Source organism: Dendrobates tinctorius, unplaced genomic scaffold (genome assembly GCF_039654945.1).
Source record: "Dendrobates tinctorius isolate UK_male_01 unplaced genomic scaffold, ASM3965494v1 ptg000116l, whole genome shotgun sequence".
NCBI classification, from domain to species: Eukaryota; Metazoa; Chordata; class Amphibia; order Anura; family Dendrobatidae; genus Dendrobates; species Dendrobates tinctorius.
In genome coordinates this window covers 7078861-7104008 of record NW_027361784.1, presented here as the reverse complement: position 1 = coordinate 7104008, position 25148 = coordinate 7078861, and the positions used below count along the sequence as shown (strand labels likewise).

Sequence of the window (25148 nt, the reverse complement as noted above, 5' to 3'; positions counted from 1 at the left end):
TGTTAATTCACATTTAAACTCTGCATCGTGTAAATTTTCACCCAAATGACTGCATACAAAAAGTAAGTAACACGCAATAAAAACAGTGGTATTGTATGCTGCATTTTCCCAGAGGGGAAAAAAAAAAAAAAAAAAAAAAAAAAAAAAATGCAAAAACTCTATTTCAACAGATCCATAGAAAGGCACTACCCAACATACTGTATATTGCAAGGTTACCTACTAATTTAAAGGAATTTGTCAGCAGGTTTTTGCTACCTCACCTGAAAACAGCCTGATGTAGGTGCAGAAACCCTGAATCCAGTGATACATCTCTTAGTTTACTGGGTGCAGCAGTGACAGTTTTTAGATTTAGCAATGGATCAGAGCTGAGAAAGCTAACCCCACCCCCACACCACATCTAATCCCGCCCACATCTGGCTCTCTATGTAGAATGTCTATGTACAGATAGTGAGCTGAATATCACAGAAAGGGGAAGAAGTAGACGTGTCCAGCAATGAGAAGCTCCTGTTGCTTAAACAATCATTACAGGTAAAGAAAAGCTTGTAGCTTGATAAGAGGCATCACTGAATTACATAGCAAAAACCTGCTGAGGGGTTCCCTTTAACCACTTCATCCCGGGGCCATTCTCCACTTTTTATGCTCCCCTTCTTCCCGGGGCCATTCTCCACTTTTTATGCTCCCCTTCTTCCCAGAGACATAACTTTTTTTTGCTTTTCCATCAATATGGCCACGTGAGGGCTTGTTTTTTGAGGGACAATTTGTACTTTTGAACAACACCATTGATTTTCATCATGTAATGCACTTGAAAACGGGAAAAAAAAATCCAACTGTTGATAAAATTGCAAAAAAAAAAAAAAAAAAAAAAAAAAAGCGCAATTCCAAAATGTGTTTTTTTTTTTAACCATATTGACCAAATGCTAAAACGGGCCTGCCATTATGATTCTCCAGGTCATAACAAGTTTGTAGATACCAAACATGTATAGGTTCTTTTTTTATTTTATTTAAAAAAAAATTGCGTCATTTTCCGAGACTTGTAGTGTTTGTGTGCTGAGCCGACATCTTTATTGATGATATTTTGGGGTATATACGATCTTTTGATCGTCTGTTATTGTACTTTAATGCAATGTTGCGGTGACAGAAGAAAAAAAAAATTCTTGCATTTTGAGTTTCTCATTACGCAGTGTTTACCGAATGGATTAATTCTTTTTATATACTGATAAATCTGCGATTCTGTAAGCGGCGATATCAAATATGTGTATTTTTTTTTTTTTTATTTTGAATGGGGCGAGGGGATGAATTTAATCTTTTGCATTTTCAAAAACATTTTTTTTTTTTTACTAGCCTCAATAGTCTGCAGCCCTGCTCTATGTAGCAGAAACGCTCACTTGCTACGAGCGCTGACGGCTGGGCGACTCTCAGTTATCTGGCTATGACAACCACATGGGTCTCCTGCAGACTCCGGGTGGTCATGCCAATCCATCGACGACCCATGCACATGGGCGTAGTTTGTGACACGCTTCCGGCGAGAGCATGTTAGACGTCGCTGTCTGAGATTGACAGCGTCAGTAAGCATGTTACAGCCGCGGGTGGATCGCAATTCCACCCACGGCTGTTAGGGGCACATTGGCTGATGAAATCAGCTGACATGCGGGAATAGATGTGGGCTCAGGCGCTGAGGGGAGAGACCCGACATGTACGCTTGTCGTGAAAGGGTTAAAGTTAACCTGACAGCACGACCGACACCAATAATTTAATTACATGGATGCATTTGTCTATTAACCCCTTCATGATCTTAGGATTTTCCGCTCTTGCATTTTCTTTATTTACTCCCCTTCTTCCTAGAGCCATAACTTTTTTTTTTTACATTTTTCCGTCGACATGGCCACATGAGGGGTTATTATTTGTGGTACAAGTTCTACTTTTAAACGACACCACTGGTTTTACCATGTAAGAAAACGAGAAACAAATTCCAAGTGTGGTGAAATTGCAAAAACAAAAGGGCAATGCCATAACTGTTTTCTGTTTTGTTTTTTGACCATGTTCACTAAATGCTAAAAATCGACTAGCCATTATGATTCTCCAGGTCAGTACAAGTTCGCAGATACCAAAACATGTAGAAATTGTTTTGGTTTTTATTTAAGTGGTGAAAAAAACGTTTAAAAAAAAAAAAAAACTGCGTCATTGCAATGCTGTGGCGACCAAAGAACAAAAAAAAAAAAAAAACACACCACACACACAACATGTAATTCTGGAGCTTTTATTTTTTTTTCTCGTTACGCCGTTTACAGATAGGAGTACTTTACTTTATATATTGATAGATCGGGCTTTCTGAGTGCAGCGATACCAAAAACGGGCTTTTTTTGTTTTATTTTGAATGGGGCGATTCGAATTTTTATATTTAATAATTTTGTTAAAAAAAAAATTTTTCTACTTTTTACTAGGATTCAATAATCTTCTTAGGAGACTTGAAGCTGCGATCTTCTGATCGCTTGTGCTATAACACAAGCCAGTGTTTATACCAGATCAGCAATGACAAGCACTGGGGTGTTCTGCAGACACCCGGTTGTCATGCCAACCCATCGGCGCCCTGCGATCATGTGACAGAGGCGCCGATGGCAAAGTTTGTGACGCACTTCGGGCATGACCACGTTAATGGCATTTAAATTAACAGCTGTGGGTGGATCGCGATTCCACCCGCGGCTGTTAGGGGCACATAACAGCTGATCAGTTCAGCTTTCATGAGCCAGAAAAGATGCAGGCTCAGTGCTGGAGCCAGCAGCAAAGGGAGAGACAAGATCTATGCCGTAGCTATAGGTCATGAAGGGGTTAAAGCCAGTTAAAACATACTGTACAGACAACACCACTAAATAAGATTTTGCAATTCTCAACTTCTCAAACTACTTTCACTGCATGACATGACATGTCCTATACGTGTTCCGTATGCGTCCAGTGTACTGACAGCACGCCCGCTGAGGTGTGATGGAGATTCTTCAGCCATCCTTATATTTTCTCCAGGAACTTTAACGTAAGGTTGAGAATTTGCAGGGTCACCACAAGCCTTGGGACGTAGGTCACAAATCACATGCACAAAATGTTGGCGGCATTCATAAGAAGCCACGGATTCAAAGTTTCATTACAAGTAAGGCCGGTTTCACATTTGCGCTTTATGGCGCAGCGACGGCCTGCGCACAACCGCCGCTAAGCCCCGCCCCCTGCCCGCCCCTTCCGGTCATCGCCGCCTACTAGCGCACATGGACGCTTGCGATCTGCGCACCCTGTCTTTAGCATAGGGTGAGCAGATCGTGCGCTGGCCGTGCGCTAGCAGGATTTTGCCGTGCGCTGCGCACTTTTGAAGGTGCGCCCGTGTGCGACGAACGCAGCATGTTGCGTTTCGGCGCGCACTGCGCACCTTCAAAAGTGCGCAGCGCACAGCAAAATCCTGCTAGCACACGGCCAGCGCACCCTATGCTAAAGATAGGGTGCGCAGATCGCAAGCGTCCATGTGCGCTAGTAGGCGGCGATGACCGGAAGGGGCGGGCAGGGAGCGGGGCTTAGTGGCGGCCGTGCACAGCCCGCCGCTGCGCCATAAAGCGCAAATGTAAAACCGGCCTTATAGTGGCAGTAGTAAAGCTAGCTGGGAAGTGATGAAAAGGAAGTTCTAGCACCTGTTGTGCATTCAGAATGATGATGACAAACCACATATGTAAAAAAAAAAAAAAAAAAAAAAAAAAGAAAGAAGAAGGAGTAGCTGATAAGTTACGTGAGAATCCAAACATTTGTGGTTAAAGATGAGCGCGGCAAGACATTAGAAGTAATGCAGCAGATTACCTTTCCATCAGTTATGTACTTGCAATTAATTTTCAAGAACTTCTCAGTGAAGGCTTCTTCTTCTTCTGATGTGGAGGACACCACCCTAGATGGCCGGATGGAAGAATAATATGGGCAGGATGTGGATTCTTTATGGCGACTGTGATCATGGTCCTAGAACAACATTTCAAAAATTAAAAGGTTATATGACCACCTGAACCAGGAATGAACTATACTAGTTAACGGGAGAGAATCCTGTCCATACTGGAGGATTTTTTTCGTGGCCTGGAAACAGACTGATAAAACATGTGTAGTAGAAATCCTAGAAGTGTTAATCTGCTGATTAGCTGCTGTTACTGGGGCTTTATAACCCTATTGTCTTACTGCAGACAAGGAATAGGGAGGAGGTTCCTGCTGCAGTCAGCTGTCTCACAGGTCTCATTAAGGCTGGCTTCACATTTGCGTATGGAGGATCTGCGGCCTTCCTCCATGAAGCTCCGCCCACACCTTCTCCGGTCAGCTCTGCCTACGGCCACATACTTCTGCATGCGGCCTGCGTACCCTATCTTTAGCATTCGGTACGCAGGTCGTGCTGCTGTATGCGGATGCCTCCGGCGACCTGCGTCAAACGCATCATGTTGGAATTTTATGCAGGAGCTGCATCGTCAAAACAACGCATGCGAAGGCATCCGCATACAGTGGCACAACCTGCGTACCGAATGCTAAAGATAGGGTACGCAGGCCGTAGGCGAAGCTTCACGGAGAAGGTGCAGCCGTGGGCAGAGCTTGACGGAGGAAGTCCGAAGACGACCGAAGATTCTCCATACGCAAATGTGAAACTAGCCTTAGAAGTCATTTTTCACTAGTTTCTATGATTGTTGATGGGGTAGTCGACATGTCCGATATTTTCCCTTGGACAGAGCATCGGATCAAAGTCGGCAGAGTAAAACCATGGGTGAGTCCTTTGCCGACTTTGATCAGATACTGACTGTGTGCGTGTGCGCGCGTACACACACACACACACACACACACACACACACTTGTCTTCTTAGTCCCACTACTCCACCAACAAAAACTGCAAACACTGATGAAAATCAGTTTTTCTAGGACGTAAAAATAACCAAGTCTGAATGAAGCCTTACATACGGGATATTGAAAAAGAAAGACTAGGAGGCGGCGGATGTGACAGCTTAGACATTAGAAAAAGTCTATATAAAATACTCAGGAGGATCAAAGGCAGTGGAAGAGAATAAGAGAGGAGATGCTTGGTTATTTTTCTGTTTAATGCACCTTTAATCAGGCCAAACCATGAACTACACAAACTTTACATCTTTCTGCAAAAGGGGAGAAACATGTGCACCTTTTGCATCTACATAGAATGTTCCATTAGCATTTAACACTTTTGGAGGGATGAACAAGACACTTTACTTACTGCACTTTTCTCAAATTCAACTTCAGATGAGGTTGGAGACAGAGGACTTATGGGGCTAATCGATGGAGAGCTTTCCACACTGGAAATGTAGTCCGGATCCGGTACATATAAAAGCTAATAAACAAAATTAAATTATTTTCTCTAACAAAAAAATAAACCGACATTATTGGCCACTTAAATGCTCACGTTGTGTAAGGGCCCCGTCACACAAAGCAATCTCGCTAGCGAGATCGCTGTCGAGTCACAATTTTTGTGACGTAACAGTGATCTCACCAGCGAGATCGCTGTGTGTGACAGCGATCAGCGACCGGCCCCCCCTGCCGGTATCGCTGATCACTGTTGGAAAGCCCTGGACATTTTTTGGTCGCTAGTCTCCCGCTGGCCATCACGCATCGCTGCTTGTGACAGGTGGGAGACCAATGATCAGCTGGTAACTAAGGTAAGGCTAGTTTCACATTTGCGCACGGCCGCCGCTAAGCCCCGCCCCCTGCCGCGCCTCCACCAGTAGCTCCGCCTACCGGCGCATGACGCTGCATGCGTCCTGCATCTTTATCACTGGGGGCGCAGGCCGTGCGCAGTATGCGTTTGGTGGCGCATGCGTCCTTTTCACGGTGCGCCGACCAGCGCCAAACGCAACCTGCTGCAGTTTGGTTGCGCTCGGCGCACCGTGAAAAGGACGCATGCGCCGCCAAACGCATACTGCGCACGGCCTGCGCCCCCAGTGATAAAGATAGGGGACGCAGGACGCATGCAGCATCATGCACCGGTAGGCAGAGCTACCGGCGGAGGCGCGGCAGGGGGCGGGGCTTAGCGGCGGCCGTGCGCAGGCCGTCGCTGCGCTCCAAAGCGCTAGTGTGAAACTAGCCTAAACGCAGTGTTTCTAAGCACTGCGCTGTGCTTAGAAACCCTCTGTGTACCTTAGTTACCAGCCGCCTGATGCAGAGAGCTAGTAACTAAGGTACACATCGGGTTTCTAAGTGACACACGTCCCTTGGATACCCGATGTGTACCCTAGTTACCAGCTCCCTGCATTAGCGCGCTGGCTGGTAACCAAGTACACAGCGATGCCGCGCGCTCGGCGTCGCTGTGCTGATCGCTGGTGAAGCTGTCTGACAGCTCACCAGCGATCATGTAGCGACTCACCAGCGATCCTGACACGTTGATATCGTTGTCGTAATCGCTGGTGAGTCGCTATGTGTGATGGGGCCCTTAGATATATACATGCAGAGGGAACTTGACAGCAGAATCGAGACCTATAATGTAATTACCTGGCTGCATTTATCTTTTTTAAAGCCTGTTCCATGGGCTGGGACAGGTTTGATAGAAGTTTGATAAAAGGGAGACTCTCCCTATACTGTGAGCTTGTCCCATACAATGGTGGGGCCGGTAATCAGCTATAAAAGATAAAAAGCAGCCATGTAAATTAGTTTATGGTTGTCAATCCAGGCGTCCGGTTCCCTTTAAATGTAGATTCAGCTCAGGAAATAACAGCAATGAGACTACTGCATGAATCACTTTACTTCCATAATCGCAAAACAGACCTAAAGATAGACTTGTACAACAACTTCCAAACATTAATTTAGGGAACTGTGTGTTAACAGAGGAGGTTTTCTATTCAGCATCTTCATGAATTAGCCAGTCTCCGGCGAGTTGAGGACACGGTACATCCACCCATTACATGAATGGTCCAATAAACAAGTTTTTCCCCAGACTGAAGGTTATCATCTACCACAGAACACTGGAGGTCTGATCACTGCACCCCCAGCGATCAAGAGATCGAGGCTCTGCTAGAAATAGAGGAGCGCTGTACTCTGCCTGAATGAGGAGGATGTGGAGCACAACCTCCTCCTTTCTGTTCCTCGTCTGAGACATTGAGAGAAAGCAAAGGTTGAGTACTACCACTCCAGTCATTGTCCATGTGACTGAGGGACATATTCAAGCCATGTACTAGACTGATCGGTCAAATTAAATTAACAAAACACACAACATGAATGGACTAAAAGGTGCGCAAGCTTGACCCCTACACCATTTAGTCGTCCCGTTCTCGCAATTGCTGGGAAATTGCAGCAGTAAGACCACCAGAGATCCAACAATTTATCTCCTATCGGTCAAGGAATAAGTGTTAACTTTCCATTCTTGGGAAATCCGCTAGATCTTCAAATGAGTACAATTTGCAGAGAACATTAGCACTTGTTACTGAGTATTCCTACAGATTACAGCTGATCGCTGGGGTTCCAGGACGCCCTCTGATCAGCTTACCATCAGAAACCCTTTTATAAAAAAAATAAGCCATGCCCACATAAGACACCCGCTATAAGTGAATATAATTAGCTTTACTTCGCACCTCTTCGGTACAACATGCGAACACGGAGCCATTTAGATGCTGATGCAGCCGCTGAGTTCTCCCAGGTGAAGACGTTTTAGGAAAATGCTGGTGGAACGGCTTTAGTCGCTCTTGCAGCGTAGGAAAGTGCTGGTGGAACGGCTTTATTCGCTCTTGCAGCGTAGGAAAGTGCTGGTGGAAAGGCTTTAGTTGCTCTTGCAGCGTAGGAAAGTGCTGGTGGAAAGGCTTTAGTCGCTCTTGCAGCGTAGGAAAGTGCTGGTAGAAAGGCTTTAGTCACTCTTGCAGCGTAGGAAAGTGCTGGTGGAACGGCTTTAGTACCTCTTGCAGCATAGGAAAAGTGCTGGTAGAACGGCTTTAGTCACTCTTGCAGCGTAGGAAAGTGCTGGTGGAACGGCTTTAGTTGCTCTTGCTGCGTAGGAAAAGTGCTGGTGGAACGGCTTTAGTCGCTCTAGCAGCGGCTCCACCGCCGGCATCTTCTACTCTATATTGTGACGAATGAAAAGCGAGTGACTTCCTAGCGGAAGTTGCCCGCTGGATGAGCATGTCACTTCTTTTAACAACTTCATGGTTTCAAAACCATGAAGTGGTTTAAAAGCAACACAAGATGGACCATGTGCACAGCAGTGTCGTCTTGATATTGCTGTGTATCATCTTCATTTGCAGAGATGCAATTATTCAGGTGGGTCCCGCCCAAAACGCCTGTATGCACATGGTCTTAAAAATAATTCTCATTAGCTCGTGCTGTAAAGATCGCAAAAATTAAACTCTAGCCGACATATACTTACAGAAAGATCTGCTGAAAACAAATTCTATAACCAGAAAAAAGTGGCACATACCTGTCCAGGCACAACGGCTCTGGAGAACAGCTTATTCAACTGAACTAGTTCATTGGGGGTAGTATCAAACTTCAGAGCGATGCTATTTAAGGAATCTCTGGACTCAACCTGAAAAGTAGAGAAAAAGAAAGACGTCAGCATCTTTCCTCATTGCAGTCAGGTAACAGCAGAGCCTAATGAGGGGGAGAACGCCGTCAATAACCCGACTGAAGGACGGAGCACGTTGGGGAAGATCTGCATTTATAGTAGTCAAATAAGCTGCCATAAAAATAACAGATTAACCCAGAAAAGTTAAATTTTTATGAAGATAAAAAGAACAGCATCTACCAGACACTTCTGGCGTCACTCATCTTAAAGGGAACCTGTCACCCCCCCAGGTGTTTTTAAGTAAGAGAGCCACCTTGTGCAGCACTAATGCTGCATTCTGTCAAGGTGGCTCTTATTTAGCGTCCCTTCCACCGCCGAAATAATAGTTTTTAAAATTGGTGAGACATACCTGATATTTGACAGGGGGGCAGGTCTTTCCCCCCTGGACACAGACGCCTCACATACGTCAGTCATGTCCAGCTTTTGAATTTGGCGCCGCCTCCTCGGCATTCATTCTTTTTCTGGCACCTGCACTGTAATATTCTTTCAGTGGTGCAGCAGGACCTGTGATGATGTCAACACCATGTGACCAGTAGGGGCGGAGCTCACCAGAGCAGTGGTGCAGCAGGACCTGTGATGACGTCAGCACCATGTGACCCATAGCGGCGGAGCTGAGCAGGGCAGCGGTGCAACAAGACCTGTGGTGACGTCAGAATATTGTAGCGCAGCCGAGAGAAAAAGAAATGAACGCTGAGGAGGCGGCGCCAAATTCAAAACCTGGACATGACCGACGTATGTGAGGCGTCTGTGTCCAGGGGGGAAAGACCTGCTCCCCTGTCAAATATCAGGTATGTCTGACCAACTTTAAAAACTATTATTCCTGCGGTGGAAGGGACGCAAAATAGAAGTGCCACCTTGACGGAATGCAGCATTAGTGCTGCACAAGGTGGCGCTTTTACTTAAAACCGCCTGGGGGGGGGGGGGGTGACAGGTTCCCTTTAATGGAAGTTTTCTAGTAAATAAAGAAAATAATGAAAATGCAAAAATCCATTAAATACCTTCAATAATTTAGAGACTAGTTTTGTCTACGGGGTTATTCACTAGGTTAATTAAAATAGTGAATATCATGAGCAGTAGGACGGGGGTTGTGGCAGGACATGGAGTGTGAGACAGGCACGAACCGCCGCTCCTGCAGTGACCGTCAGCAATCAGAGACATCTGCAGAACGGCTGATTTAGGCTGTCACAGTATGAATGCATAGTTATTCTACACCAGGACTTAAGCCACAATTCCCTGCAACATTCTGCCTCCACCAGACGCTCAGCTGATGTCTCCGACTACTGAGAGACACAGCAGAACACTGCCCACTTCACTATTAATAATGGATTATACAATCATTCTGACATAGGTTATAAAACACGACTGAACTCTATATCCATCCATATACCATGATTGACAGCTCCTCAGTGTCCCTCCTCGCCGATGTGATCTCACACTGCTCTGTACAAGCTGCAGGCTGGGCTTAGACTAAATAAACTGACTCGTGATCCGTCACTTCACATGGACTCATAAAATGCTCATATTTTACAATATGCCTAAAGTTTTTGATGCGGGGAAATAGTTCACCAGATCACCCCAGCAAAAATTACTTGTGTGTTTTAGAATTTTTTTTTTTTTAATCTCAATGGGGACAATACTGCAATAAAATTAAAAAAATAAAATCTGAAAAAGGACAGACATGCTGGTATGTCTAGTGGCGGAAAAATCTGATAAGGATTTTCACAGCACAGCAATTACACCAGCCTCCTTTGGTCCAAGATCCATTTAATGTGTACAGATTTGTATTGTTAATTGTGGTTACTGATTTGCTTTACAACAGACCCAGAAATGACAGTGATGGTCTGGACTGGAGCAAAATGTAAGCAGCCCACCATCCCCTCTTTGTTTTAGGAGCCACACAGCATTTAAGGCATCAATTGTCCAGAATTATTGGAAATGTTATTCCGAGTTAGAGATCTTAAAAAAAAAAAAAAAACCTTCAGCAAATACTGGGCACAGAAAGCATGTAGGGCATAGCACCTACTGCCAAAGAGAGCAGCAATTAACACAGGATGATGTATTCATATAAGTAACAGAGAATTCCATCATTATGCTTTCTTATATAGCGTCATCGTATTCCACAGCGCTCTACAGATATCGTCATCACTGTCCCCATTGGGGCTCACAGTATAAAATCCCTATCCCCATGTCTTTGTAGAGTGGAAGGAAAATGAAAACCCCGGAGGAAACCCAAACAAAACACGGGGAGAACACACAAACCCTTTACTGTTGTCCTTAGTGGGATTTGAACCCAGGACTCCAGAGCTGCAAATCAACAGCGCTAACCACTGAGCCACCATACAGTGCTAACCACTGAGCCACCATGATTGAAGTAGTAACTAAAACACTTCTTTTGTTTCAGTATAGCATGCATGTGACACAGGTAAAAGAATCCAAAACCTTAATGCAGAATAGTCAGGCGCTCTTCTTGTAGGGATGAAGTGCCGCTATAGGTCATGGTTCTGGACAGTAACACACCATCATCATGTCTGACTTCCTGCTCCGAACAACAGAGGCTGGAATATGTGAAGACCTTTGCTCCGTTCTGTCATTTATACTGGTAGTTTTAATCTTCTGAAAAAAGGAACTAAACAATAAAATACGGTAATTACAAAAGTTTAGTACAATGAAGCTAGAAAGGCGATGCTGGGCACATGGCAAGCTGATAACAGCTCCCATGTCTGGTTATAAGGACATCGTGCAGGATTGGGGCAGCGAGCACAGCTCCCCCGAGGCGGCAGCGAGCACCAGTCTGGATTTATAAACCCTTCTCATTGGAGCTAGCTTCTATTTTGGTGCCAGCCTTTTCCTTCCTTCTCTTCTAAGAGCCATAACTTTATTTTTGGCACTTATGTTATTCCCTTTGCTCCTTTTAATATTACTTTTTGTTGTTTTTTTTTTTCTCTTTAATTTGTTTCTGCCACACATTAGCAGACATATGGGCATTTTCATTAAGGGGGTGTGGCTCACAAGGTGATTCTGAGCCACACCCCATTGGTAAAGACCATTAATAATAGCACTCAACAAAACAAAAGCCCATAACATTGGAAGCATAATGTGGGTTAACAAAAAATAAAATAAAAATAAATACTCATGGCTATAGCATGAATTGAAAAGGAGAAGGGAAAAAAAAAAAAGAAAAAAAAAAAAAGGGACACAAACTTTTTAACCCCTTAACTCCCAGGGCTTTTTTTGATTTTTCGTTTTTCGCTCCCCTTCTTTCCAGAGCCATAACTTTTTTTATTTTTCCCGTCAATATGGCCATGTGAGGGCTTATTTTTTGGCGGAACGAGTTGTACTTTTAAACGACACCCTTGGTTTTTGTCGTATACTCGAAAACGGGAAAAAAAATGCCTAAGTGTGGTGAAATTGCAAAAAAAAAAGAGCATTTCCCACACTTGTTTTTTGCTTGGCTTTTTTTGCCAAGTTCACTAAATGCTAAATGTAACCTGCCATTAAGATTCTCCAGGTCATTACGAGTTCATAGACACCAAACACGTCTAGGTTCTCTTTTAACTAAGGCTATGTACCCACGTATGCAGAAAATTCCTGACTAAAAACCGGACTCCTCCCCAGGAAATGCGGGTTTTTTCCGCGCCTTTTCCATGCTTTTTTTTCCGGAGCATCCCCAGTCTCATAGAATATAGTTCCAAATGCGGATTTTTTCGCAAAATTAATGAGCATGCTAAGCTTTTTACTGCGATGCGTTTTTTACGCGGAAAACAAATGCATCAATATGCACAAAAAGTGTGGAATTCATTAAAATGAATGGGATGCTTCTTTGTAAGCGTTTAAGCGTTTTTTGCTGGTAAAAACGCTTAAAAAACGCTTATGTGTGCATAACATTTTTAAAAAAAAATTTCAAAGTTTGCGCTAAAAAAAAAAAAAAAAATTGCGCAATTTTCTGAGAGCCATAGCATCTCCATTTTTCGTGATCTGGGGTCGGGTGAGGGCTTATTTTTTGCGTGCCGGGCTGACGTTTTTAATGCTACCACTTTTGTGCAGATACGATCTTTTGATCGCCCGTTATTACATTTTAATGCAATGTTGCGGGGACCAAAAAACGTAATTCTAGCGTTTTGAATTTTTCTCTCGCTACGCCGTTTAGCGATCGGGTTAATGCTTTTTTTTATTGATATATCGGGCGATTCTGAACGCGGCGATACCTAATATGTGTATGTGGGATTTTTTTTTTTGTTTTATTTTGATTGGGGCGAAAGGGGGGTGATTTGAACTTAGGTTGTTTTTTTATTTTTTTACTTTTGGCATGCTTCAATAGCCTCTATAGGAGGCTTGAAGCATGCACAACTCGATCAACTCTGCTACATATGGGAGATGAGCAGATCGCCCATATGTAGCAGATTTACTGCATTTCTTTGAGCGCCGGCCACCTGGCGATCTGCCTGCAACAACAATAGAGGTCTCTATGAGACCTCTGGTTGTCAGGACAACGCGTCGCCGACCCCCGATCATGTGACGGGGTTGGCAATGAGCTCACTTCCGGCCCGGCGGCCGGAAGTGCTATTTAAATGCCTGCTGTCAGCATTGACAGCGGGATTTAACTAGTTAACTGCGATTCCGCTTGCGCCTATTGCGGGCACATGTCAGCTGTTTTTAACAGCTGACATGTCGCGGCTTTGAGGTGGGCTCACAGCTGGAGCCCACCTCAAAGTAGGGGATCCTTACCGATGACGAGGGCCATTTACTAACCCCCTTAAGCCCCGAGTGGTTTGCATGTTCATGACTGGGCCAATTTTTACAATTCTGACCACTGTCCCTTTATGAGGTAATAACTCTGGAACGCTTCCATGGATCCCGGTGATTCTGACATTGTTTTCTCGTGACATATTGTCCTTCATGTTAGTGGTAAAATTTCATTCATATAACTTGCGTTTGTGAAAAAAAACGGAAATTTGGCGAAAATTTTGCAATTTTCCAACTTTGAATGTTTATGCCCTTAAATCACAGAGATACGGCACACAAAAAACTTAATAAATAACTTTTCCCACATGTTTACTTTACATCAGCACAATTTTGGAACCAAAATTTTTTTTTGTTCGGAAGTTATAAGGGTTAAAAGTTGACCAGCGATTTCTCATTTTTACAACACCATTTTATTTTTAGGACCACATCACATTTGAAGCCACTTTGAGGGGTCTATATGAGAGAAAATACCCAAAAGTGACACCATTCTAAAAACTGCACCCCTTAAGGTGCTCAAAACCACATTCAAGAAGTTTATTAACCCTTTAGGTGCGTCACAGAAATTTTTTCAATATTTAAAAAAAAATGAACATTTAACTTTTTTTTTTTTTTTCACAAAAAAATACTTCAGGTTCATTTTTTTTATTTTACCAAGTGTAAAGGAGAAATTGGACTGCAAAAGTTATTGTGCAGTTTGTCCTGAGTACGCTGATACCTAATATGTGGGGGGGAACCACTGTTTCGGTGCATGGCAGAGCTCAGAAGGGAAGGAGCGCCGTTTGACTTTTTCAATGCAAAATTGGCTGGAATTCAGATCGGACGCCATGTCGCGTTTGGAGAGCCCCTGATGTACCTAAACAGTGGAAACCCCCAACAAGTGACCCCATTTTGGAAACTAGACCCCCAAGGAACTTATCTAGATATGTGGTGAGAACTTTGAACCCACAAGGGCTTCACAGAAGTTTATAACGTACAGCGGTACAATTAAAAAATCATATTTTTTCCACAAAAATGATCTTTTCACACCCAATTTTTATTTTTCCAAGGGTAACAGGACCCTAAAAGTTATTGTGCAATTTGTCCGGAGTACGCTGATACCCCACATGTGGGGGTAAACCACTATTTGGGCGCATGGCAGAGCTCGGAAGGGAAGCAGCGCCATTTGACGTTTTTGGCTGGAATTGATCGGACACCATGTCGCGATTGGAAAACCCCTGATGTACCAAAACAGTGGAAACCCCCCACAAATGACACCATTTTGGAAACTAAGCCCCCCCAAGGAACTTATTTAGATGTGTGGTGAGCATTTTGAACCCCCCAGTGCTTCACAGAAGTTTATAACGCCCGGGCGTGAAAATTAAAAAAAAAAAAAAAAAAAAAAAAAAAATCGTATTTTTTCCACAAACATGATCTTTTAGTCACCACTTTTTTTTTTTTATTTTCCCAAGGGTACCAGGAGAAAATGGACCCCAAAAGTTGTTGTCCAATTTGTCCTGAGTACGCTGACACCCCATATGTGGGAGAAAACTACTGTATGGGCACACGTCGGGGCTCGGAAGGGAAGTAGTGATGTTTTGGAATGCAGACTTTGACGGAATGGTATGCAGGTGTCATGTTGCCTTTGGAGAGCCCCTAATGTACCTAAACTATTGAAACTCCCAACAAGTGCCCCCATTTTGGAAACTAGACCCCCCACAGAATTTATCTAGATGTGTGGTGAGCACTTTGAACCCCCAAGTGCTTCACAGAAGTTTATAACGCCTGGGCGTGAAAATAAGAATATCATTTTTTTCCACAAAAATGATATTTTTTCCCCCAATTTTTTATTTTCCTAAGGGTAACAGGAGAAATTGGACCCCAAAAGTTGTTTTGCAATTTGTCCTGAGTAGGCTGATACCCCATATGTGGGGGTAAAACACTGTATGGGCGCATGGCAGAGCTTGGAAGGGAAGGAGCACCATTTGACTTTTTCAACGCAGAATTGGCTGGAATTGAGATCAGACGCCATGTTGCGTTTGGAGAGCCCCTGATGTGCCCAAACAGTGGAAACCCCCAATTCTAACTCCAACCCTAACCCCAACACACCCCTAACCCTAATCTCAGCCCTAACCCTAGCCCTAACCCTAATGGGAAAATGGAAATAAATACATTTTTTTTATTTTATTATTTTTCCCTAACTAAGGGGGTGATAACGGGGGGTTTGATTTACTATTTATGGCGGTTTTTATGTTTGGCAGCTGTCACACGCTAAAAGACGCTTTTTGTTGTAAAAATAGTTTTTGCATCACCACATATTGAGAGCTATAATTTTTCCGTATTTTGACCCACTGAGTCATGTGAGGTCTTATTCTTTGGAGGACGAGTTGACGTTTTTATTGGTACCATTTTCGGGCACGTGACATTTTTTGATCGCTTTTTATTCCGATTTTTGGGACGCAGAATGAACAAAAACCAGCGTTTCATGAATTTCTTTTGGGGGGTGGTGCGTTTACACCGTTCCGCGTGCAGTAAAATTGATAAAGCGGTTTTATTCTTCGGGTCAGTACGGTTACTGCGATACCTCATTTATGTCTTTTTTTATGTTTTGGCGCTTTTATGCAACGAAAACTATTTTATATAAAAAAAATTATTTTTGCATCGCTCTATTCTGCGAGCTATAACTTTTTTATTTTTTTGCGGATGATGCTGTATGGCGGCTTGTTTTTAGCGGGACAAGCTGACGTTTTCAGGGGTACCATGGATATTTATATGCGTCTTTTTGATCGCGCATTATTGCACTTTTTGTTCGGTGGTATGATAATAAATCATTATTTTTTGCTATGTTTTTTATTTTTATTTTTTAAGGGGTTCGCTAAAGGGGTTAACAAATGGGACAGTTTTATAGGGCGGGTCGTTACGGACGCGGCGATACCAAATATGTGTACTTTTATTGTTTTTTTTTTATTTTCAAAAAATGAATTTATTGGGGAATTTTTTTTTTTTTTTACGAATTTATTTAGCGATTTTTTTTTTAAATTATTTTTTTTTTTTTTAACTTTATTACATTGTCCCAGGTGGGACATCACTGTCCTGTGACAGATCGCTGATCTGTCACATCACAGATCACTGTGATAGATCAGCGATCTGTCACAGGCACTGCTGCAGACTTCCTCATGCCTGCGCTTTGCGCTTTGTGTCCTTAGGCTGTTTTGCATTTTCTCAGTGAGCCACACCCCTTTGATAAATAAACATTAGAACTAAATAAATCTGCCCATATTATTGGAACCATATAATGGATTTAAAAGCAAGCACAAATTATAATACTTGGTCCAAAGCTTAGAATAACTTTTTGGCTTTGTTATATTATTGATCAGCCCCTGTAGAGCTCTGAATCGTTGTCATTTACCGTCTTCATATTTTGACACCATGCCGGCTCGTCTGCCTAGTTCATCCTGTCCTAGCAGCGGATGTGAACTGCAGTCTTGCCAAAATCGTACACTGTTACCTTCTCCGCTCTCCTCCCTTTCTTGCTCACACACTCTTCCCTGTGCGAGTACAGGAGAGAGGAGCAAAGAAAGTCACTGTTGCCACTTAAAACTCAACTTTTAAGAACTGTCCATGCACGTCGTGGCCATTGCATTGCACCCCGCGCAGGTGACATTGCAACCTCAGCGGTTTTAATGTTGTGGTTTCTATGCAGTCTACTGGTTCTTTTAATCTGGCAATGAGTCAAGAGAGTACGAGGTAGGAGTAGGTCGCCATCTTACATGTCTCAATAAGCCAGGTCACTGCTGTTTTAGCAAACTGGATCATTTTGATGTTCAAAACCAAATTCAGTGCACAAGGTCATACGTCCCCGAGAACAAGATCACAGACTGTGACGCATGTGACCAGTGAAGGAGGTTTGTTGTGCCAACACCAGTCACCTAACTGGTTCCTCCTGGGCACCGAGACTTGAAAGGAGAATTTTTATCAGGAGCACACAACAGAAATAAAAAGGAGAATTATCTAATGATGGAAGTTCGTGCAACTACGACCCGATCATTGTGTAAGCTAAAAGGGGATAACTAACTGCTGAAGTGAAATAAAGGGGGTTTTACACATAGCGATATCGCTGTAACGTCACCGATTTTGTGACGCAGCAGCGATATCACTATGTGTGATACTTACCTCCGACCAACTCCCCCGCTGTCCATCGCTGATCGCGCGAGAATGTCCGGCTCCATTTGTCGTCGGGCGCTTCCTGCTGTGACGACAAGCGACGCATGGAGGCGGACGGGAGGACGTCAGGATCGCTGTGTGTGAAAGGTAAGTATCGTCCGCTGTATCGCTGCTGCATCGCTGTGAGATCTGCCTGTGTGACAGCTCACTAGCGATCATTTAGCGATGCACCAGCGATCCTGACCGGGTCGGATCGCTGGTCGGATCGCTGGTGCATCGCTAAATGTAAAGGGGCCTTAAGGGGTAAAGGTTCTCCTTGTGCAAAATCAGCTTAGAGACTTACAGGTCGTGCAATCCTCCTCTGGGAACCCAAGTGTACAAAAGGCTTTTACAGGGAGGAAGACGACAGGAACTTTAGTGCCACTTATTGGATGTAGCAAGCCTAAAAGTTAATATTGACATTTTAACCTTGTTACCTGATTTAGGATAAGAAGCCAAACCAGAAACTGAATTTAGACAAATGTTTCAGAGCGTTTTCTCCATCATCAGTGCAAAGGAGGAGATCTGATCTGGCTGGGTGAGAAGCCACTGAGAGGGGGTCTAAGGATAAAGATCCTCCTTGTGGAGAGCAGCAAGTCGGCATATGGAGACTTAGGCCAAGTGCACACGTAGCAGAAAATTTCTGCTCAAAAACCTGACTCCCTTCCCAGAAACCGCACCTTTTTTGTCTGTGCGTTTTCCGCGCATTTTCAATGCGGTTTTGATGCTTTTTTTTCCAGCGCGTTTTCAAAACGCATAGAACTAGCCAGAAACGCGGAAAAATCCGCGAAATTAATGAGCATGCTGCGTTTTTTTACCGCGATGCGTTTTTTTTCGCAGTAAAAAACACATCAATATGCACAAAAAGTGCAAAATGCATAGAAATGGGAAGCTTATTTTTAGCGGTTTTATTGGCAAAACCGCTAAAAAAACGCTGTGTGTGAACACAGCCTCAGGGTGTAGTCAGACAGCTCCCCTAATCTGTGTGTGACAACATATATTCCTATGCAGCTGTCACGCTCAGGTCAGGAGAGCCGCCAGCCAGTCTGAGCATTGGGATGAGTGTAACATGGCCTTCTGACTTCCCCCTTACAGGCCGTGCAACACACTTATGGGAATCACGCAAATATCCTCTTCAGGGAATAGAGGCATGGAACTAAAAAAAAAGGTTCAATTCAGTGTCAATGGGAACAGGGCGATGCAAAATTACTGTAAACTATGGATTATAAAGCATCTAGGGAAACATGAATAAAAAGGGAATATCTACAACCAATCCATTGGTAAAAATGACAATATGATCCTCTAAGTATGTATGATTACAGTAAAAATACAAATGTGTCAACACTATCCAAGACTCGTCACTGCTAATTTCTTGTTCGATTGAGTGCAACAAAGTGTTATTTTTGTAGGCAAGCCGACTTTTTTTTTTTTTTTTTTTTTTTTTGGGGGGGGGGGGGGGCTTATTTTCTTTAAGCAGTTGTATTCCACATTTTTGCAACGTCAATTTGCGATTTAATATATAAAGCTCAAGTGTGTGTGTGTGTGTGTCCGTGATTGGCATCCACACTGTCGCAGCTACAGCCACAAAATTTGGCACAGTCACACGTCTGGACCCCGAGAGTGTCCTAGGCTATGTTGTGAGGCGAAATTTTAACCCCACGCGTTCCAATTCACCAAACAATTTTGCCCCTATCTACATAATGGGGAAAAAGTGTGTGTGTGTATCAAGCCCCGCCCCTCATTATGATGTCATAATGGTTGACCATGGGATGGAGGATATGTATGACGGGTATATGGGCATGGGACTATGGGATGGCGGATATGTATGATGGGTATATGGGCTCGGGACTATGGGATGGAGGATATGTATGACGGGTATATGGGCACTGGACTATGGGATGGCGGATATGTATGATGGGTATATGGGCTCGGGACTATGGGATGGAGGATATGTATGATGGGTATATGAGCACTGGACTATGGGATGGCGGATATGTATGATGGGTATATGGGCTCGGGACTATGGGATGGAGGATGTGTGATGGGTATATGGGCACGGGCCTATGGGATCGTGGATATGTATGATGGGTATATGGGCACGGGCCTATGGGATGGAGGATATGTATGATGGGTATATGGGCACTGGACTATGGGATGGAGGATATGTATGATGGGTATATGGGCACGAGACTATGGGATGGAGGATAATTATAGTTTGCTATAACTAACCACAGTTAGTTACTATGCCCGGGCAGCGCCGGGCTCTTCAGCTAGTCTCCTATAAAGCCACTTCATCAGGCCCTTGGCAAAGTATTGGCAGCTCGTGATCATGTCGAAGGGAGCTGCTAGGCCTCTGGAATGGAACACCCCCAGGACCATCCACCTTACATGCCATTACCAGAGATAGCATTTAAGGGAATAAAAGGGACACATTAGGAGCTAGTCTACAATTGCCGCTTTTACAGGCAGTGCCAGCTGTGTAACACAGACGTCAGCTGCCGTCTGTGGTGTGTGCTACGCTCCCGAACCTGCACCACTCTGTTGCAAATACATTAAAGCATCCCCTCCTTTCCCACCCTGCCCCCAAGTTATTAAATTCTCGCTTACCTAACCTATTAATAACAGGAGGTGCGAGTATAGGGACACCAGCAATCCACAGCACCCCATCTGACTGGCACAGAGGTCAGACATGTATACCTCCGCTCCATTCATGGGACTGATCAGCGATCTTCTGCAGTCCCGTAAACAAAATAAATGGAAAAAGGGTCTCGCATGCTTGACTTCCCACTCCATACAAACAAAAAAAAAGAAAACCTGTAGGAAATTTTCATTTACTGCAAATTTTCTTCATTTATACTATATGTGTATCGGGACAATGAAGGCAGTGTACACGTTTTCAATATTTTATCATCATTAGTAGCATCATCAAGCTCCCCCAAGCAGATGTTATGGCCAATGACTTGACACTTAAGGCTATGTGCGCATGTTGCGGATTTGCCTACGGAAATTTCTATGCGGATTCTGCATGTCTTGACAGAAAATGCAGTTGGAAATTCTGTGTGGATTTGATGCGGATTTGGAGGTGGCTTTGTGTGCGGATTGGTTAGCTCAATAAAGATGTACTACTGTGAAAAAAAAAAAAAAAGTTGCCTTTGTCAAGTCCTACCTCCACTATTGATGTGTTTCAATCAAGACTGGCTCCATTTCTGATTCTCCGCCCACACACGCTTCCTCCTTCTGATATATTTGTGTTATAAAAATCCACTGCTTTTTTCTGCCAAATCCGCAGCAAATCCACAAATATTTTCACACCTGCGGATTTGAATGCCTCAATGGACGTCAATGGGGGAAAAACGCTGCAGATCCGCACAAAGAATTGACATGCTGCAAATCAGGACGGAATTTTCCGCAGCATGTGCGCACCAATTCTGGATTCCCACTGATTAACCTTGCTTGAGCAATCATTTGCGGATTTTGTGCAATTCCGTGCAGAAAAAAAAAAAAACGCTGCGGACCCGCAACAAATCCGTAACGTGTGCACATAACCTTAGTGTTAAGCATGGAACAAATGCACAGAAGTGGCAAGACTGACCTCTGCACACATGAGGTAAAGAACAGACTAGAACAGACCAGACTAGCCCAGAACTGGGCAAAGTGCAGCCCGTGGGCGAGCTAGTTGTTCCAGTTCAGCCCACGGACTGAGAAAGCTGAAGGGCTGACAGTGGCCCACCATGCAGCCGCCCGGCATCCCGAATTCACTTCTATCCACTTCCTCAGCATGGAGGTAGAAGTGAATATAATGGAGGAGGAGGGAGCCGCCAGCTCATGCTTCAACCATTCAGCGTGTGCGACGTCCGTACATCCCATCCGGTGTGTGGAGCGTCAGTGCACACGGCAGAGACCGCAGCACAGGAGGGGACGGGAGTGAGGAGAGGATGTGTTTGTTTTCTGTGTGAGAAAGTGTGGGGGCTCATACTCTATATAAGGGGGTGTCAGCATATTTAATGCTGCTCATTATTATATATTACTATATATCTATATAAATCAAAAAAAGGCCAGCACTACCAAAATTATAAAATTGGTGCAAAACCTATTCAGCAGTGTCCAAACAACCAAATTAATAAAAATCAAGAAAAAATAGGCAGCACTCCAAACTAATTGTGAAAAAAGTGGATACTTTACTGATCCTCACGTGGCGACGTTTCAACGGTGACCCGTCTTTATCAAGCAACCTTGACAAGCCTGCGCAGTCTGGCTCCAGACAGAAGGCGGCATCCAGCGGTTACAGGTAAGGCCGGTTTCACATTCGCGCTTTTGGGCGCAGCGACGGCCTGCGCACGGCCGCCGCTAAGCCCCGCCCCCTGCCCCGCCTCCACCGGTATCTCCGCCTCCGGGCGCATGACGTTGCATGCGTCGTGTGTCCCCTATCTTCATCACAGAGGGCACAGGCCGTGCGCAGTCTGCGTTTGGCGGCGCATGCGTCCTTTTGACGGTGCGCCGAGCACAACCAAAATGCAACAGGTTGCGTTTGGCGCTGCTCGGCGCACCGTCAAAAGGACGCATGCGCCGCCAAACGCAGACTGTGCGCAGACTGCGCACGGCCTGCGCCCTCTGTGATGAAGATAGGGGACGCACGACGCATGCAATGTCATGCGCCCGGAGGCGGAGATACCGGTGGAGGCGGGGCAGGGGGCGGGGCTTAGCGGCGGCCGTGCGCAGGCCGTCGCTGCGCTCAAAAGCGCGAATGTGAAACCGGCCTAAGAGGAGTGTGTATGGTGCTGGAGATTGCCATACCGTCATCTCTGGCGCCATACTTACCTGACCGGGAGGAGCGTTGCCGTGGCGCTTCTCTTCTCGCCAGAAACCGGGCAGGAGTGCGGTGTCAGAATCACGCATGCGCATAGCGCTGTCCGGCGCCATTTTACTGAAGACACATTTGCAGTGTGCCTTCAGCAATATGGTGCCGGACAGCGCGGTATGGGCATGCGCGTACTCCGGCGCACCTCCCCCGGCGAGTATAAATGTTTTTTTTGTACGTGTGCAGTTTAATAGGGGTGAGGAGGACCATACATATCAGGATTGGGGGGAGGGGGGGGTTAGGGGACCATGCATACCAGGATAAGGGGGTGAGAGGACCATGCATACCTGGATAGGGGGGGTGAGAGGGGTGCCATGTATACCAGGATAGGGGGGTGAGGGGGTGCCAAGCATACCAGGATAGGGGGGGGTGAGAGGACCATGCATACTAGGATTGGGGGTGAGGGGGTGCCATGTATACCAGGATAGGGGGGGGTGAGGGGGTGCCATGTATACCAGGATAGGGGGGTGAGGGGGTGCCATGCATACCAGGATTGGGGATGAGGGGACCATGCATACCAGGATTGGGGATGAGGGGACCATGCATACCAGGATTGGGGATGAGGGGACCATGCATACCAAGATTGGGGATGAGGGGACCATGCATACCAGAATTGGGAGGTAAGGGGTGCCATGTATGCCAGGATTGGGAGGGGGGTACCATACATCCTACTATAGGGATGAGGGGGGACCATGCATACCAGGATGAGGAATGGGGTGCTGGGACCATACATACCAGAATAGGGATAAGGAGGGGGCCATGCATAACAGGATTGGGATGAAGGGGTGCCATGCATACCAGGATGGGAGACCATATACCAATAAAAATGCAGGAATACACTGCAAGATGGAGGTCAAAGAATGGGGAATGGTACAAAATCTTGAATGAAATATAGTGAATACACACACACACACACACACACACACACACACACACAGTGCCTTCTGAAAGTATTCAGCCCCCTGGAACTTTTCAACCATTTCACACATATAATGCTTCAAGCATAAAGATACCAAATGTAAAATTTTGGTGAAGAATCAACTACAAGTGGGGCACAATTGTAAAGATGTATGAAATTTATGGGTTATTTTAAATTTTTGTTGAAAATTCACAAACTGAAAAGTGGGGCGTTTAATATTATTCGGCCCCTTTAACTTAATACTTTATTGCGCCACCTTTTGCTGCGATTACAGCTTCAAGTCTCTTGGGGTATATCTCTATCAGTTTTGTACATCGAGAGACTGAAATTCTTGCCCATTCTTCCTTGGCAAACAGCTCAAGCTCAGTGAGGTTAAATGGAGATCGTTTGTGAACAGCAGTTTTCAGCTCTTTCCACAGATTCTCGATTGGATTCGGGTCTGGACTTTGACTTGGCCATTCTAACACCTGGATACGTTTATTTGTGAACCATTCCATTGTAGATTTTGCTTTATGTTTGGGATCATTGTCTTGTTGAAGACAAATCTCCGTCCCAGTCTTAGGTCTTTTGCAGATTCCAACAGGTTTTCTTCAAGAATGGTCCTGTATTTGGCTCCATCCATCTTCCCATCAATTTTAACCATCTTCCCTGTCCCTGCTGAAGAAAAGCAGGTCCAAACCATGATGCTGCCACCACCATGTTTGACAGTGGGGATGGTGTGTTCAGGGTGATGAGCTGTGTTGACTTTACGCCAAACATATCGTCTGGCATTGTTGCCAAAAAGTTCGATTTTGGTTCCATCTGACCAGAGCACCTTCTGAGCAGTGTTTCCAAAACTCCAGTCCTCGTGCACCCCAACATGTCATGTTTTCAGGATTTCCTTAATATTTCACAGGTGATGGAAGTATCATCAAGGCATCAGGAATTCTATCACGTGTAACAATATGGAAATCCTGAAAACATGACCTGTTGGGTTCCACGAGGACTGGAGTTTGGGAACCACTGGTTTAGAGGGACGGCCGGGTCTTGGTAGATTTGCAGTGGTATGATACTCCTTCCATTTCAATAGGATCGCTTGCACAGTGCTCCTTGGGATGTTTAAAGTTTTAGAAATCATTTTGTATCCAAATCCGGCTTTAAACTTCTCCACAACAGTATCACGGACCTGCCTGTTGTGTTCCTTGGTCTTCATGTTGCTCTCTGTGCTTCAAACAGAACCCTTGACTTGATTACACACAGGTGGATTATATTTATCATCACTAGTCATTTAGGACAACATTGGATCATTCAGAGATCCGCAATGAACTTCTGGAGTGAGTTTGCTGCACTGAAAGTAAAGGGGCTGAATAATATTGCACGCCCCACTTTTCAGGTTTGGAATTTCCACAAAAATTTAAAATAACCAATACATTTCGTTCAACTTCACAATTGTGTTCCACTTGTTGTTGATTCTTCACCAAAAACAAACCTTTGGGATCTTTATGTTTGAAGCATGATATGTGGCATAAGGTTGGAAAGTTCCAGGGGGGGCAGAATACTTTCGCAAGGCACTGTTGAATATATACACTTACTGGCCACTTTATTAGGTACACCATGCTAGTAAGGGGTTGGACCCCCTTTTGCCTTCAGAACTGCCTCAATTCTTCGTGGCAGAGATTCAACAAGGTGCTGGAAGCATTCCTCAGAGATTTTGGACCATATTGACATGATGGCATCACACAGTTGGCGCAGATTTGTCGGCTGCACATCCCTGATGCGAATCTCCCGTTCCACCACATCCCAAAGATGCTCTATTGGATTGAGATCTGGTGACTGAGGAGGCCATTTGAGTACAGTGAACTCATTGTCATGTTCAAGAAACCAATCTGAGATGATTCGAGCTT

The 25148-nt window shown here is 44.7% G+C and overlaps 1 protein-coding gene across 3 annotated transcripts in view; it reads right to left on the bottom strand.

The window, feature by feature from the left end:
* Positions 1 to 25148, bottom strand: part of OXR1 (oxidation resistance 1) — a 559470-nt gene that overhangs the window by 75465 nt on the left and 458857 nt on the right. For all 3 annotated transcript variants that reach the window (XM_073590175.1, XM_073590176.1, XM_073590177.1), the window contains 3 exons: positions 8420 to 8527; positions 5240 to 5353; positions 3829 to 3981 (listed from right to left, as the gene is read on the bottom strand). In XM_073590175.1, coding sequence (XP_073446276.1) covers positions 3829 to 3981; positions 5240 to 5353; positions 8420 to 8527 — 375 coding nt within the window. The remainder of the gene's footprint in view (positions 1 to 3828; positions 3982 to 5239; positions 5354 to 8419; positions 8528 to 25148) is intronic.